The 17,916-nt window shown below is 37.3% G+C and overlaps 1 protein-coding gene across 8 annotated transcripts in view; it reads right to left on the bottom strand.

Moving 5' to 3' along the window:
- The window catches only part of ATG4C (autophagy related 4C cysteine peptidase), a 35,333-nt gene that overhangs the window by 17,124 nt on the left and 293 nt on the right, over window positions 1–17,916 (bottom strand). For all 8 annotated transcript variants that reach the window (XR_012651853.1, XR_012651852.1, XR_012651851.1 and 5 more), the window contains exons 2-9: window positions 14,323–14,453; window positions 12,927–13,010; window positions 12,024–12,257; window positions 8,524–8,854; window positions 6,517–6,587; window positions 4,886–5,022; window positions 1,155–1,233; window positions 416–492 (exon numbers count right to left, since the gene is read on the bottom strand). Coding sequence is in view for 5 of the 8 variants with exons in the window: in XM_075037278.1 (XP_074893379.1) it covers window positions 416–492; window positions 1,155–1,233; window positions 4,886–5,022; window positions 6,517–6,587; window positions 8,524–8,854; window positions 12,024–12,257; window positions 12,927–13,010; window positions 14,323–14,398 (1,089 nt within the window). In the remaining 3 variants the exon portion in view is untranslated. The remainder of the gene's footprint in view (window positions 1–415; window positions 493–1,154; window positions 1,234–4,885; window positions 5,023–6,516; window positions 6,588–8,523; window positions 8,855–12,023; window positions 12,258–12,926; window positions 13,011–14,322; window positions 14,454–17,916) is intronic.

Genomic DNA, 17,916 nt, shown 5'->3' with positions numbered 1-17,916 from the left:
ACAGTAATTCTCTCCATGATTGCAACTTGAATTTAAAATAAAGTAAAATAAAATAAAATCGACAAAAAAGACAAACTAACAAAACCAAATCCAAATAACTCAGGTTTAAGATCTCCAAATATTGCTTATTTTCTTTGATAGAAAATTACTTAAATGAAGTGATCATCTATATTTGAGGTTTTCTGATCATTAGAAAGAAACAGATGAAGATTAATGAAGTAAAAATTAAAACCCCATATTGAGTTTTTAACCTCTGGTCATTTTTGTTGATTATAGGCCTATAAAGAAGGGCAGAACTTTGATAAATAACATGTAACTGTAAAACCATAAAGATGCAGCTAGCTAGAACATCTCTAAATAATTAGTGTTTGATTCATATGGGAAGAAAACAGTGCCAGGTCTATATCCATACTACCTCAAGAGGGAAATCCTTTATGCTGACATCTACAAAAGATTGGCAGTAATGAGGATCCATGTAAATCAAACTGTCATCTACAAGGACAAAACAGAAGACAAGTAATTCAAAAAACACCTTATTATTACACTGCTTACAATCCAATTTCTATGCAGAACAGCTGAAAAAAAAGCCAGCAAGTAACTGCTTGCCAGGCTGATATTCATTGACTGAAGCATAGGTTTTTGCAGGACAGATTAACTTTTGCATAATCAAATATGCTTGTATAAGCAGAATTTTTATAAAGTGATGAGACTGTCATTTAATTTTTGGTGATAAAATTACTTTTACAAACACACAATTATATTCTGGAGTTTGCATATGAAAAATGTATTGTGCTACTTCATTCTGACAGGAAGAATGTATTGCTTGTCATTTAAGCACCAACTAACACCACTTAAACTAGTAAAAAGTAAATACGTAAATAAGAACTGCCAGATAGTAACAGCAAACGCTCCTGAAGTTTGGTGAAACAGATAAATTATGCCTTGTTTATGCAACAACGGAAATTAAATGTACATTTTACAGAATCCAATTACTACACAGGGTAAATGACAAATGACTGGACTTTGGTAGATATGATGAATTAATAAGGTACTCATTTTGCTATTTTAATCATCCTATTTCCCACTGGTTCGATATTAACTTCCTAACTCTTAAAGAAAAATATTGAAGAGACATAACATATTAAAACACTAACCTTGAAATCCAGCAAAGTAATATGACTGCTTGGGTTTGCCACCAATAATACCAACACAATACTCAAGGCTTAAAATTCCCTACAACAAGAACATTAAATAATTAGGACAGCGTTAAACAGAATAAGTATTAAACTGAATTTAAATCTTTGCTCTCTTTACTGTTTCTAGGCAAATAGTTTGGTTTTTTTTTTTCTCTTTTTTTTTTTTTTTTTTTTAAAAAGACTGTCTTCATGACTTTCTGGGGCTTGTCTCAATTTTTAGAGGCTTACAACTGACCAAAGTGAAAACATACCACCACATATTCCAGAGAAATTCCCCCGTTTTCATGAGATGCCCATACATTGAGAGAATTGGCAGTATCATTTTCGGGGAGGAGACAAAACATAATGTCATTCAAGATGAGCACAGGTTGCTTAGTCAAAAGGTATCAATGTATTCAGATGTACAGAGTTCATATACATTTACATTCTGTGGCCCCGGGGGCTCTCTTCTTTTTGCATTCAAATATAGAAGTCTGTCTAGAGTATGAACTTTTACATCATAGGGAGAAATGCCAGTTGAAGCAAGAGTAATTACAAGATACAGCTCTAAAAACAGCAGCCCAAAACACGGGAGGAGAGACAGACACACAGCAGACAAGCCCCATAAATCTTACTGGAGGTTGACTGTGAGGGTAGAGGAATCGGAGCCATTAGTATGTAGCAACTTGGAGAAAGAGACATTGCAAATATGCCTAATAGGATCTGAAGAGGGATGTGGGGTGAAATACAGGGATCATTTCAGTCTGGAGGTGTAAAGAAAGAAACATACTCCTCCACTCAAAGCCAAGCTAGAAGCCACTAAGGACAGGAATTGGGTTATCAGCTGTGGGCTACAGTCACACCAGCGCTACCAGTTTATTTCTGTTTATTCAGGTTGAAAAGAGTTGGGTTCTGTAATCCATGTGTCTGTGCTAGCACACAAACCTAGCAGACATATCATTACGTAATAAAATGTTGATTTTATGGACATACTTTCTAGTGCTGGGGAGAAGGATTTACCTGTATACATGCAATTTTGCCAAGGTAAGAACATTGCAGTAGTTTAACTGACTGAAATTCCTTGTATCACCCACAAGCTCTGGATGCAGTCACAGACAACAGACACCAGAGAGATCACCCTTGATCATTTCTCTATTAAAAGAAGTACCTAGCAAAGGAATGAAAGAAGGCACAGAGGACTTTCCTCCCTCTCTCTTCAACATATTTCTACTCTTCTCGCTTTCATGAGGTTCTGTTTCTCAACAGGGCTCATTAGGATTTTTGTGAATATTCAGTCTTGGCTTAACACAGTTGTCCATTAGTTATCCCACCAACTCCAGCGGGAGCTGAATTTTGCCAACATTGAGCACTTCGGAAAGCTGAGCCCAACTGTTCTAAAGCAATTGAAGCCCAAGACCATTAAATACTCTGAAAACTGAACAGCCTTTAAATGTCCATAAATCACAGTAGCTTTCTTGTCGCACTACACAAGTGTTGGGTCCAAACACTTGGACACTGGCCCAAACTGGGACAGCAATCCAGAAGACTATCAGCTGAGCTAAAGTGAAATCTCCATTAGCTGGCAGTCATATCGATATCCTCTCCTCTAAAAGATCAACCATTAAAAGTAAAACCATTACATTATCATTGTCTAAGTAGGGACAATTTCTCTCAACAAAATGATTGATATTTCACGTACTAATAAGACCAAAGCTTCTCAAGATAAAATTTTCACTGCTTAGACAATGATAAAGTAATGTAAGATAACAAAAACTACTGTACTCCTCACCTGAGACGCTAAGAAAGTCAACTTCCGCATGGTTTATATGGGTTAAGAGAAAGTGCTGCTTATTTAAAATATGAGTGAGAAGGCTTTTTTAGAACATGCTCCTCAATGGCTGAGCATTACAGAACATTTAGGCAGATGGGAGGCAAAGGATGAAACAGCTAAGGAGGACACATCCTCTGCCAGTGAAACAGAAAGGGAGCAAAGCTACTTAGAGTAATGAATAACTGTTTAATCTATGGGAATTTTCTTGTAAAAGTGAATTATAAAAAATTTATCAATTTTCATCCATAAATATAAAATCCTTTGTAAAAATTACCTCTTGTACTACATTCTAAAATCTGCATTTTTAACTTAAATCCAGACCCCAAGAAATTTAGTCGCTTCTTGTGAACAGTCAAGATAGAGATTGGATTGACTAATATATGCAATTGAAAGCCCTCTTATCACAGTCTCCATTATAAAAGGCTGCAAAAGGCAGCACCAGGCTTGGTAAATGAGCACCAGAAATCACCCCAGTAAAGGCAGTTGTACAAGGCAAGCTTAGATAACATGACTGTGCTACGAAACCCAGTGCCACGCAAACATATTTTACTCTGGCAAGAATGTTTTTGAGAGGTAAATTGAGAAAACCTCTGCAGGGTAAAACTAGCCATAGATATCCGTCAATAATAAAAGCCAGTATTAAAGAAATGGAGTCACTTTTCTTTCGCTGAGAAAGCCTTATGAAAGTTGCAGAAGCAACTGTTTGTTAGCTTACAAACGAAGCCATGTGTGTTTTCCTGGACCTGACTGATTCAAAGGCTTTTTTGCAGTTAACATTGAAAGTAGAGTAAGGTTGCTGTAGATCATGTCTGAGACCACAGGCTTATCTTAACTGTGTCAGAATTAATCAGAAAAGAACTAAAACTTTTCCAAAACCAACAATGACAAAAGGAATCAGGAAAGAAAAACAATTTAATAGTTCATCTCTTAAATAAAATGGCTTTACCACTCTGTCTCCCCACACCATTAAAAAACAAACATGTTTCCTAAAATTTTACAAAGACGACACAGTCACAAAAAAAATGATGCAGCAGACTCAGATTTTGTACATGCTACTAAATTGTGGTATTTTAAAAATTTAAACAAGAATTTAAAGACAGATAAACAGCAGCATGGAAAACGATAAAGCAGCAGGGCTAAGAGAACAATCTCTTCCCTAAGAGAAGTATTCTTGTGCTCAAGAGGTAGGATTACAGTACTTCTTCAGGTGTTAGCACCATATGCAGAACCTCTGCTGAAAAAAAGAGGACAGCATAGACCTTCCTCCCCTCTGCTTTCTCCTTGAGTTTCACTTTTTTCCAGTTTGTTTTTATTTGTGGTAACTGCTTGCTACTCCTGTATCACTGTACTTAGAAACATTCATCCTAATGTCCAGATAATGAAAAAACACTTGTTGTAGTGACTAAAGATATAAAAAAATTCTATCCCCTCTCTTAAGGGGAAGAAAAAGACAAAAGAAATGGGAAGAACAGACAAGCAACAACTTAAACCATTTGACATTTAAGAAAAATAAGAAACAGAATAAGGAATTTGGTATATTTGTATTTTAAAATGCTGACTGATACTTAATATAGCACAACTCTAATAGCATATGTAACTAAATTACCATTTGTAATTTGAGACACTGCATTAATGTCTTTTCAGGTAGCTACTTTAGGAGTAGGACAGTTATCACTGCTTTACCAAGGGACATCATGTGCTCTGCAATTATGTCTGATCTTGTAATAGGGAAATTTAAAATCTGTAAAGTCAAACTTTACAACCTTCAACTGTAAAATCACCACCACACATTTAATAGGTAGAAGATTACCATCATGAAGTCGCTTTTCATATCACCTAGTGCTACTATTTGAAAAATGATTGAACTCTCATTTCATACCTTTACAAACTCTAAGTAGTCCATGTTTGTTCTCTCTCCACCGAGTCTCACAGGAACTAATATAATAACCGCTTTTGTGTCTGCTTTTCCAGAATCCATAAGAGAACACTGTCTGTCAATAACATCTGAACTGTAGACTGCAAGGAGACACACGGAAATATTCATATTTAAAATATAACTGCTAGCTTTTACAAAGACACACCTACAACATGTCATCACTTAGTTTGACAAACTAAAACTGCAGTCCTTCAAAATCTTACTGTCCTCCTGAAATAGAACTCCTGAGTGACTCTGATGAAAAACAGTGTTACACCTCCTCATTTTCAGCAATATTTTGTAGAAAGGTAATGTGCTGCTGCTGAGATAAGATACATTGTCAGGAAAATGCAGAAGGAGTAGGTTAGCAGAAAGCCAATAAATATTTATTCACTTTATATAAACTTCTTCTAAAATGACTAATTTAAAACTTGAAAGCCTGCAACTAACAGAAACATCTACATGTTAAAGGAAAAAAGACAATAATTCATTCTAATAAATACTGACGTTCACGGTCTAAACTTAGCACAACAAAGTCATTGAAAATGAGTGAAAAAACTTAATGTAGTAATATTGCTTATTCCCTCCAAACTAAGTGAGATGCGAAAATCATCACCAGAACAAAGAAGTGAAAAATTAGTAGAATCTTAAGTTTCCACTGTCATTGTAAGTCAGGTGAAACTGGTTTGTAGTGTATGATTAAACAGTGTCTCTTTAAAACCAGTTTGATTGATTACCCAGGGATGTCGGTCTCGTCTGTCCTATCCCAAGATCGGTTATGACATAACTAAAATTTCTGGCAGCTAAACATGGCTACTGAAGTAATACATTGTGCTTAGATTTGAAAGACTATAGTCATTAGTGTAAAGTTTCACTGCACATTTAGTTTATCTTGTCATCATTTTCTGCTCCTGAAGATCCAGAGCTCTAAGCTCTTCTGCCGTTATTGATTATTTAAAATGCCACATTGGAGCAGAACAAAGGCTACCACTGACTCGGGTTCACTACCCTCCTCACATCTTTGAACTCCAAGCAAAAATGACTTCTTACTAGTCTATAAGACTGGTGCAATTTTTTTTCCACTAGAAAAACGGGTGAAGGAGCATCTGTGATGCAAAAGACAAATAAAAAGTAACTAACAAATCTAACTGAACTGAAGTATTTTTCAGTTGTTCGGTTGTTTTGGGGGAGTTATTTTTAGTAAGATAGGAAGTTCTTACCAACTTATTGCTAAAACAACATTGAAGAGAGTACACAACAGATTATTAACTGATTTAAAACCAAAATAAAAAGTTACAACAGGCAGATTGTAAGGAAAAGTTATCTTGCTGTATTTGGAATCCCACTATCTTCCACTATATGAGACCAAACAAGCAAGGTATGAAGCTTTCAAGTTGTGATGTCTGATTCTCAAAGAGAACAAACATCTGCGTATATCAAGAACCCCTTTGTCTACATAATCTCAATTTTGTGGATCCATTTTTGAGGGTTTTGGGTTTTTTTTTTCCTTTAGAACTCTATTGTTAAGTGCTTACTGAAAGGCATAAAAAGCATCTAAAATTTTTGAAAAAAATCTACATAATCACAACATTTACCTGTACAATCCTGAGCAACATAGACTGTTACTCCTTGTAGCTCAGGGTCTCTTGCTTCTTCAACAGCTTTTCTAAGTACAAACACAAAACTATTTAACTCATCTCTGATTTTAAATAAATTAACAGTAAGTAAACATAAATTATTTGATTTTTAGAAAGAGGTTGGTTTTAATTGTTTGTTGTTGGGGGTTTCTTTTGTTTCATTTTAATTCAAGACACCTTACATGCCTGATAAATACAGACAGGGGTAGGTGGGGGTTTTTTGTTTGTTTGTTTTTAAACACTGGATACCAAGATCCAGTGTATATGGCAACATGTTTTTCCCAAACAAAGATGACAATGTCTGGGTATTTAGAAAAAACAATGAAAACCACTAAAAAAAACCCAAAGAAACACATTAACGTACAATGATATTTGTATTCACTACCTAATTTCTTTATGTTTATAACAATTTTCTGTCATATATATATATATATAGGGATAGTAAAGGCTAAATTTGCTGACAAAAATACTGGTATTTTCAACTTGATAGATCTCTTTAGTTGACCTCAGTTCATATAACTAGCCACAAATTAGCACCTCATGTCTATGGAAATAAAGGCTAGCACATAAAAAGCTGTAAGTTTTCACCAAAACTTTCAGAAAGATAATTGCAGTATTAGGCTATCCTCAAAAGAGTAATGGACCTAAAAACTAAAAAGAAAATATATGTCGATAGTCTGAAGCATGATCGTCAATCAAGGACAACATTTGTAAAGAAATTACACTGTTCAAAATAGAAGATTAGCCTTTGACTTCAATACACGCTTGCATTAAATGGTCACTATCCCTTTATTTCACAATATATTTTGAGGAATCGTTTAATACAGTCGTTCTCAAGTTATGAGAGCGCTATACATTGTTAGTACTGCTGTAAGAGAGAAAGGACATCTAGGAAAGGAAGCCTTTGCAGTGTTGGAAATCACCAGTGGGTTTGTGTTGAATGTAATTCTGGACCAAATCCCCTCCCCATTCCCATTAGGTAAACAGGCTACTGCAATTTAAAGCAAGCAAAAAGAATTCTGAGTTTCTATCATCAGCAAAAAAAATAGAAGAAAACACATAAATAATGCTAACCTCTCACATCACTGTATGCATTTGCACATATGCACACATATACACCTGATTATTTCAGTACAGGTTCACTTAAGATTAATACACTTTCATACTAAATATGAAATTCTTCTATTCGCATATATATAGATAGATAAACTTATGAACTTTGACTTCTGCTGCTTAAATGACTTATTAGTGATTCAGTTTATAGGTAGAAGTACATAAGCATATAAGGCTATAAAAAAACCCCCAAAACAACAACAAAAATTGGTAGTATTCAAAGAAATGGCATATAAAGGCACATAGTATGGAGAAATTTGACTTTCGACTTTTTTTTTTAAACCACACCGAATGTCACAGACCCTTTACTTTTACTGTGATATAATTATAATATTAATAGTCCCATACATTTACAGTTTCACAAGAATTTGATGTGTGCAAAGAAATGCTGAAAACATCAATTTTAGCTCTGACATTTCATTACACTATCAGTACATTACAGCCCCCAGGTTACAGTATAAAAAAAAAAAAAAATCTATAATGTTATGCATGTTCCAAGGTTGAAAGAGTGGTTAGTTTTTAGAACATTTCATTAAATGCAGCTCTACTTAAAAGCCTAGGTTTGGGAGAGATACTTGGGACTTCTACTGCCCAAAGTACAGGAAAACAAGAACGTCGGTTATTTCCTGAAATGAGATTGAACAAAAGCTCAGAGTTCAGTTCCTGCACCTACTGCTATTTCCCTTCTTGCCTCTGAAAAATCTCTAGAATTGCTACTAATATGGACATTTTACAAAGCCAATAATGAACAGTTAGATGCTCAATTAAGCTGAAGTAATCTCATGACACTTTGAAATGCTTCTCCTGTAATGTGTAAGGCACAGTAGCAACAAAGAATAAAGGTATTTTTACCTTAAAATGTGTGCAACAACTGCAGGCCCATACCAATCTCCAGCAATTTTTCCAGACTTCTTTCCATGTTCTATTAGCTGATGTAAGCCAAAAGCTGCCAGCGGAGAGTCGCCAAACCAAGAAATTATTTTTCTATGATAAACTTCATTTCTCATTTCACTGTCATCACAGTTTCTCTTTAATGTTCCCTGATGATGATTTGACAGGATCTTGGGTTCTCTTTCTGCTGTAAGTGATGCTTCAAATGATGCTGTCAGCTTTTTGACTGTATGGGCTGTCCACGATTCAGAATCGGAATTGTCAATGTCCAACGCCTCTGGCCAGACCCAGGCTGCAGCAAGAAATTTTAAGATGCACATTAGGCTTAATATTAACTTTTTGGTATAATTAGCAAAGCACATCCCTTTCTCCCTCATGTTCCTTAAACCAATAATATGTACTTTACATACTGAGATGCAAATGTCAGTGTTAAAATGTAAACAAAGAATCTGAGTGGAGTATGATTTGCGTTTATTTTCTGCAGAATGATAGGCAAAATGAAATACTACTAACAGTACATTTGTTAGCAATTTATGCTATCTGAGACAGAGGTCAGACTCCATGATCCCAGTCAGTTAAATATACAAGATATACCTGATTACAAGGCACAGGTTAGAACCATCTTACATATTAAAAATACAAAAGTTAACTATTCAGTACCATCTAACAAGTTTTATCCCTGTCAAATTAGAAGTTTCAAAAGCTGTTTTTAATTCTTCTGGTTTGTCAGTTATTAAAAAAAATAGGCAAACCTGAGGAATTATTCATGTAAAAACAAACACTTCTTCCTGGCAAAATGTCAAAGCAGATCAGCAGAAAAATAGACAAGATTTCTTTATTCGCTACATTTGTGAATTCTTTACCTAGATTACAAGACAAACTTGATTAAATATTATTCAGCACAGTATCTACAGTCTGCATTTCTAGCTAAAGGTTTCTCTAGCAATGCATCCTACACACAGCGTTCCTCTTACAGCATAATGGTGGTTCAGCACATCTAGAGAACAGTAATGCTTCCCTTGTCAGATGACCGAAAGCCTCTCCCACAAGTTAAAACAACTCCTTGCAACACAGAGCATGTGAGGAAACCTCCGGAACACAGTGAACACACTGTTAGATCAGAACATATCCTGAAGGTCTACAAGGAACATCCCAGAAGGCAAGGGGAAGGCTGCCACGTGCAAGCAAGGAACAAACCCTACAGATGAGGTGCTTTTTCTCAGTGAGCCAGATTTGAGTAAGCTCCTGGAGGTTCAGAAAGGTGCCATTACAGCAGCGAGAGGAATCTTTGCTGACAGAGAACAAGAACTGCAGCCTTCCTCATAATTCCTACTGAAGCATCCCTGTAAAAGTCTTTGAGAAACAAAGAGGAACCACAGAGGCAACCGTATTTTAATTCTAAAAATCTAACTTCGAGCTCCAGTAACATCATGAGTATTGCTGGTAATGGCCATAATCCATGTCACCCATTCATACTATATACAGTGTGACAACCACCCCACGTCAATGCCTCTTACCACAAGTAGCACCCCCTCTGTGAAACCTCGTGTTAATTTTTCATTGCAGACCCAGGCAGATGTATGCGTAAGCTCACTGTAACAACATCACAGGCCTTGCTGCTCCTCTACTTGAGCTTCAAATTTAAGCCAGTGTCTTAAGCACAGGCATTTCAAAGTAAAACTTAACAGTACCTTAATATTTCAAATAAAAACTCATTTACAACATCATTCAGCAATATCTGGAACATTCCACATAGCAGTGGAAGTGGAAGTGTTCCAGCCAGTAACTACAGTCAAGTTTTGCTTTGTAACAGAAACAATACCATTAAACTATAATGAAAATATCTCTGGGAAAAGAGTAAACAGCGATGAAAAACTTCATGTAAACACTTAAATATGTTTCAAAAGCTACCCAGACCTCATAAAAAGCTTTTCAAAAGATAATTCACCAGCTGTCAGAAGACTAGGTGATGAGAAAAGTAGTCCAGAAAGACCATACATATTCCATTTTTCTATGCATTTGGATTGCCACAGAAACACTAGCACTCTGGAATCACCAAATCACTTTCCAAATTAGGATGCATGGGGGACAGTGCAAGGAATTCTTTGTAACCATGGATTTTAAAGATACAAACCTGGGGCTTTTTTGTTTGGGGTTACTTCAGAATGAGCCATTATGCATTCCTACTCACAGGTAGTCTCCTGATCAGGTCTTTAGGTTTTTTTTAAATGTATGTATAACAAAAGTTATATTTAAGGGATTTGTGTTCTCAGCAGAAGTATTTTCATACGTTTTGGTATTTGCAGTCAGTTGAAAGGGATAATGAATGTTTTATGACTTAAATATCTACAGCAAAAGGAACATTCACTAAGCCAATCTGACAGTTCGGTCATGATACTGCCAAGAAAGACGACTTTGTGATGCAGCTGGTTTGGGACTATGTTCACAGCTTACATCATATTTGCACAGTAAGTACAAAGTATTATCAAAACAGGCTTTCAGAACTATCTTCTACTAAAGTATCCCTGAGATCCAACAAACGGCTGAGTAAACAATACACTGTATTCTCTCCAACTAACATGCCCGGGTGGCTTCAGGCCCATGTCTTGGTTCATTTTGACAACAAGCAGTGGTGACAGAGGACATGACTGGTTGTTTGAAAGGGGCAATGTGGTAGATTATGAAAGCGACTGAGAAGAGGATGGAAAGAAAAGGTGGTTAACTATGAGAACCAAAAATGCCTCTATGCAGGACATGGCTTAGCTTGGGGAGGACATGCATGCTTAGGCTTTGCAAACAGAAAGTGTTCCAAGTCTCCCAAAGCAACTTCTTTCAAACAGCTGTGACTGAAAGAATATTTTGAGAGAGACAATGCTAAGAAAAAAAAAAAGGAAGTTTCTCTGTAAGTACGGGGGGGGGGGGGGGGGGGAGGAAATTAAATAGTGAAAATTTCAACACAAAGAATGATGTATTGAAGTTAGATTAGAATCCTTCTATTAACTCAATATATTAATACTAGAAGAAATTGAATAATGTACAACTTTAAAACTGATAAAAGAACATCACTTTTGCCATAGCCCACAGCTATGGGCTGTGGAACTCATTTCCACATTTTGAGTTCAAGCAACGAGCAAGTTTCAAGAGAATTGGACACTTACATAGATAATAACAATACCCAGGTACGGGTCCACAAATTTTTGTGGTATTTTACTTCACAGTTAGCTTCTGTGGAGTTTCCAGTATCTTCCTTTGACACACTTTGGTATTCCCTTTTTGAGAAATGGAAGAGTAGGACAGCTAGATCACTGCTCTGATGCAATGTAACAATTCCAATATCAATGAGGAGTCCAGAATCAAAACCAGCTTGCACTTTAGATTTGGGCTACATAAAGACCATCACACTCTCCACAGAATGCCCATGGTTATCATGCTGAATATAGAGATCTTCTCTCGTAACTTACCTCTACCAAGAAAATGAAGCATAAGACCTTGAGCCAGCAGCATTTGACCAGTTCTCAGCGTGCAACCCCAACCACAGTCTGTAGTTAATGCGGACCCCTTTATCTGAGGAAATTCCTCTCTGTAAGTCAGCCATATTCTAGAAATAAAATCTTTACGAAACTCCTCAACATTTCCTGAAATCTCTGCATTGATTTTATCAAAATTGGACCCATCTGTAGAGAGTTCACCAGATTCTGTAAGGCAAAACACAGTTTAAGTTATAACTTGCTATGGCACTTCTGTTACTAGAAGGAGAGTAAAACCCATACAACTATTCTATGAGAAAAACAGGGCAAACTTGCAAAAAGTAACAATCCCTTCAAATACAAGAAAGAAAAATTGGAAGGCAAACATGATAGAAATGGGCCAGCTGGGGGAAAAAAAAAAAGAAAAAAAAAGGCAATGCAGCCAACATTACTGTGCCAATGGAATCGTTGACTTGCAAGTAAGCAACTGCTTAATTCATCTAAATGTAAATGGTCAAATGGAGATTCTTAGAAAACTGCGTACTGGAAAATGGTAACGAAGGTGTTGGTGTAGTGACTTTTTGTACAGGTATTGTCACTATTTGAATCAGTTTTTAGAAAGAAAATCTCAAATTGATAGGTAAATGAAGTAAAGTGCAAATTACAGCACTAATATTTACAGAAAGAACAAGACTTCAGTGTAAAATCTCAATAAAGCCAGTTAGGATGGGTTAAATTAGTGGTGGTGGTGGACATCTAAATGAGTATTTTCTAAGCTTTTCATATTTACATTTTGAATTTGGTAATTGTTAACAACAGCCTTTCTAGAAGATTAAAAATGTATCCACAATGCTCCTGCCAAATAAGATTGGAATGAGTTAAGTGCTGTGTACATACCATCAGTTTTGAAGTGGTAACATTTTCCCAGCAGAAAGACTGGAGAGTTTCTACTGAAGTAAGTTTTTGTTTTCAACACCCAACCTAAAATAGACGCAAAACAAATACAAATTTGTGACTGAAGTATTCCAAAAAGGAATTGCTAATAGCATCTGATTAAGCCAAAGTTAACCCTTGAAAGGGGAATATAGCGAAAATGTACTGAAATTGGGTTTTGCTTTCATAAATAACAAAAAAGTTTAATAGTTCTACAAAACACAGATTAAAGTTCTGGTTTAAAAGTAACGATGTTACCCATATATGAATGTTTGAATGTTAATATAATGGTACTACTGTGCAGAAATTGTTAGGATACAGAAATGCTAAAGCTGAACTTAAGTTGCTTTGTCTTTATTGTGAATTCATTACTGCATAGTTTGACTCTGTGAGGTTTCCAACTCCTATAATAACATAAAATAAGTTTCATGTATGACCAGTGAAAACGCATGAAGAGTACTGCTTTTCCCATAGGATTAATTAAACATACTTCATTGCAAAATTAAATTGCAGATTTTGGACACAAAAGAAGTAGTATAATATGCTGTACAAATTCAAAGGGCCAGAATTCAGGTTTTAGGTTTTGACAATGTCCCCAGACAGTAGCTTTTTCACTTAAGTCTAAACCCTATGGTCTTTTATATCCTAAATCCATAGAGTTTCTTGCACTTTTCCTATCACATATAGGGTGTAATGACTACTATTCCCCTTCAGCCATGTGGTAGCCTTAAATAAAGTAGAAGAAAAGTATCCTTTGATCTTGCCAGGCATCTCCAAGGCTCATTTATGAGAATTAACAAAACTTATCAGAAACCTGGTGGTAAATCTGAGCAACCTCAGTCCTAGAGGGAAAGTAGAAAAATTAAGGTTAAGGACAGATAAGTAAAGGACACACTTGAAAATCTGGTTGCTTATAAACAAATTACTGATGTTTAACTGTGGAAGAGTATATTACTCAAGTGTGTGAAGTAGATTCTTCAGTGGACTTTGTGTTTCACACACCATCCTATTTTTTCAGAAAAGTACATACAAAAATAAAAAATCTTTGCGCAGATGATTCCATATTATCCCTGTTTAAAAGTCCATGCAAATCTAGTGTCATTTACATAATGTATTTACTGTTTTCAAAATAAGTAATTTAAAAGGAAATTATGCAAATATGTTTGAAAAATGAAAAGCTAAAGCAGTTTTATTTTACTCGGGCTGTTTATGGTATCAAAGGAAAAATGGTTTTAAGGGCCACGTTGCATTTTTATTACTAATATTAGTTAAGTTGCTGAATTATGATCCCATTCATGTCAACAAGAAACATTCCATTCATTTCAGTGGAGACAAGATCTCACCATACAGTTTCACTTACTGTATTTCATGTTGTGCCATGCAGACATAAACTTTGATTTTATCTTTTCTACTTCATCTGTCCCTGTGGCCTCCATTTTCAAATTCTAGAGAAAAAGCCATCGCTGTCTTGTAAGACGTTCAATTTTGCTACTGTAAAAACAAAAATATAAACATATCTGTGGGCACTGAGAACACAGGGTATAGTATCACCACCAGCCCACTTAGGTACTTAAGCCTAACATGACCAGAAAGAGCAATAAACTCGCAGAATCCTCCACTACCAGGGACTGAGAAGCAATCACATGTTCCATGAATAAGTAATAAAATAATTTAATTCCAAATATACATCAATAAAATTATTACAGAAAGCTAAATAAAATATAATGTTCTCCAACAGCTCTCTATTGCACAACAAACTGATCTAGAGCATATAACCTGTGCTGGCTTATGAGTACACTCATTCTAATTGGCAGCAAAATGAAGAACTACGATGCATTTCACTAAATAGAATAGATGCTATTCTTTTCTGCTGAATAGAAGCAGCACATTTTTTCCCCCACCGTCAGGGGTTCTGAGCACCAATAAACAAATCTTGTTTTTTTAAAAACAGCATTAATTGCAGATTTCTAATAAAAAATTTTCTAAGCCAAAGTTTACAGGCATTGGAGGGATTGAAAGAAAGCACAAGATGTGTTGCTGTACGTGTGCAAGGCAGAAAATGCGTAGTACTGAAAATGTGTGACATAATTTTGTACAGAATTAGTTTGCTAGAGAGGCAACATCAAAAGATGACTAGAATACTGTCATAAAATCCGTGTTTACTTTACATCTGTTCTAATTATGACATGCAGTGCAAAAAGGGCTCTCTTCTGATTTGATCGTGGTGTCTACAGTAGTCCAGCTGTATTACAAGAATGAGTGGTAAAATGGCGGTAAAAACCACTACAGCGCAGACTAATTTTGTAAAAACCGCTTATAAATTTTCCAAGGGGAGGTGAGAAGGAAGGCATTTTTACTGACTCTTTCTGAACTGCACAGCAAGATGGGCTTCACCTTTAGAGCAACCTAAACTGGTAATAACACAGAAAGAATATATACTACCTTTATCCCTATTTGTAAGAAATCAGAGAAAATGGGACCAAACTCCCTTTGTAGTCCACTCGCACCATTTCTAACAGGAAGTTTGCTAGTAATTAATAGAGCTTCCTTCACTGCATGTATTCTGTCAGTGGTTCACTTTAAAATAGTTGATACAGGAGGTTTTCTTGATGATATTTGGTAGCCCAAACCCTTGCATAGATAGCTGAAAAATTAAGAGGTCCTGCTTCAACAGGAGCTCTTGTGGGACATCAAACGTTGATCAATAGTGGTACATCCCTGCAACCTTCACCAAATTTTTAGCAAAGTTCTGGTAACATCAGATGATGACATGAACAAAAGTGAACCATCTCATTTAATTAATAAACTTGGACCATGAGCGTGTACCATCACTGATGCTACACCTAACCTCCTTACTTTAAAAGGAGACTCTAGAACTATTTACCGTTCCATTGAATTGGGATCAAAAGCAGGGTGAAGACTAAACCATGTCACTTCTCTCCACTGGGAGTGTATTTTAAGTAAAACCTAACCATTGACAGTGTAACTGAAGAGAGTGTGAAGATGTCAGGGTTCTGATGTCTTCAGAGCCTGAGGGCACTCACACAGACGCACCATTTCTGGGATCTGTAGGTAGGGCAAGGAAACAGCAGTCTACTGCCCGAGCCATCCCTAGCATGTTCTTCCGCTATTCCATCGTATTATTTCATAAAAGTCTGTCAACAACTTTTTGATAGAACAAGAGGCAATGCAAGCTCACAAACATGGGGAAAGACTGACATTTTTTTGCTAGTGAAAATAACAAATGGCTAGAACCCTAGCTGGGGTTTTGTAGGGGAAGGAAGAGAAAGACAATTTAAGGTTGGGTTTTAATTTCCTGCCTTTTTTTCCCTTCTCCTCTTTAGGAAAAAAAAAAAGGAAAGACTGACTGTATCACTGACTTTAGCTGGCAAAGCTGGTAAGATGAACTTCTTCATGAGGTGTGTTTGGTCCAGTCTGTCCTCACACGATCAATCAGTGACAATCATTTATGCAGAGGCCACTGACTGCCTTAAAAGCCAATACCTATAAAAGCTCCCTCTGGCTAAAATTAGAAATGAAACAAACTCTACTGTTCTGAAGGGGCCTGAAGGAAAAATTATTGAAATGAGGAAGAAGCTCATTTTCCTTTAAAAGACAATGGTCATCGCAGCACATTTTTCTTTCATCCAGTTACATTTCTTCCCTAGCATTATGCTAAAGATGTGAAAAGGACTTCTAAGAAGAATGGTAGCACAAAACAGGCACATTTATTCCACTGGAAAAATGCAGGCTCTTCCCATCAATGTAAGAAGGCATCAGTAATAGTTCCATTCAAATTAATGGAACAGCATCAGGAGAAGGTCACAGGGAATACAGATTCAAGCCCAACGGGCACAATGCAACCCCCATTACTGAACCTAGAGCTAATGGTTTTATACTGAAGTTGTCTCATTTAAGAAGTTATCTAGAACGTACATGACCAGGATGATGTTACTTCCCAGAGAGGCAGGACACACCTCAATAAAAAATGAAGTCCTGTCCTCTCAGAGCCCCCATGACCCACTCTATGAGGGGGGGTGACTGCAGCGAGGTGGCTGTTTGTTAATAGTGATGGGAAAAAAACTCCCTAACAACAGAATTTGTTTGTTTTCATTAACAACAGAAAAGCAACCTAACCTCCCTATGCAAGCGCAGCAAAAGGGATGAATGAAATCTAAATGTGACTATCTTTATCAATTAATTTAAGAATGAAAACCCACTTTGCTTTTTTTTCTACCTGGAAAGAAACTGAACTAGCAGCGATGACCATCAGCAAAACCCACACAGAAGTCCCTGACAGAGAAGAACGCCAAGAGATCATTTTTAGGGAGCCACCCCTTTCGAGCTCTAAACGCAGATTAAGACAGTTAGAAATAATACTTTGTAAAGGGAAGGTAAGGAAAAACAGCTTTTTTTTTTTTTTTTTAAATCCTGTAGGAAAAGACCGAACACTTGACCCATCCGGGATTTAAAGCCAAGCAAGAGCCGTTGGCAGAGCAGCCGGCTCCCCACAGCCGGGGGAGGCAGGTTCTTTGTATCCTGACAATGACTCCTGCGGGCTTTGTCAGCAGACGGCCCGGGAAGCGGAGGGGGGGGGGGGAGGATCCCGAACCGCCTCCCGGCGGGAAGCGAAAGCGGCCCCGGTTATTCCCGAGCCCGCCACCGAGCCCTCGGCCGCAGCGCGGTTACCACAGCCGCCCGCCCACCCCCGCCACCCCAGGAACGGGGAGGGGACAAAAAAAGCGGGAGAGCCCCGAAACGGCTCCCAACCCCACAGGAGGCACAGGAACGGGCTGGCCGGCGGCGCAGCCCCCGGGCCCGGGACGCCGCCCGCGGGGACGGCCCGGCAGCGGCCGCCTCTTCACCGCCACCACGGAGGCGTTCCATCCCGCCCGTTACGCCGCGGGCCAGCGCTCCCGGACGGCGCTTCCCCCCCCCCACCACCTCCGCCCGC

Source organism: Buteo buteo, chromosome 10 (genome assembly GCF_964188355.1).
Source record: "Buteo buteo chromosome 10, bButBut1.hap1.1, whole genome shotgun sequence".
In the NCBI taxonomy this organism is placed as follows: domain Eukaryota; kingdom Metazoa; phylum Chordata; class Aves; order Accipitriformes; family Accipitridae; genus Buteo; species Buteo buteo.
The sequence above is the reverse complement of the archived record's forward strand: the minus strand, read 5'-3'. Positions and strand labels throughout refer to the sequence as shown.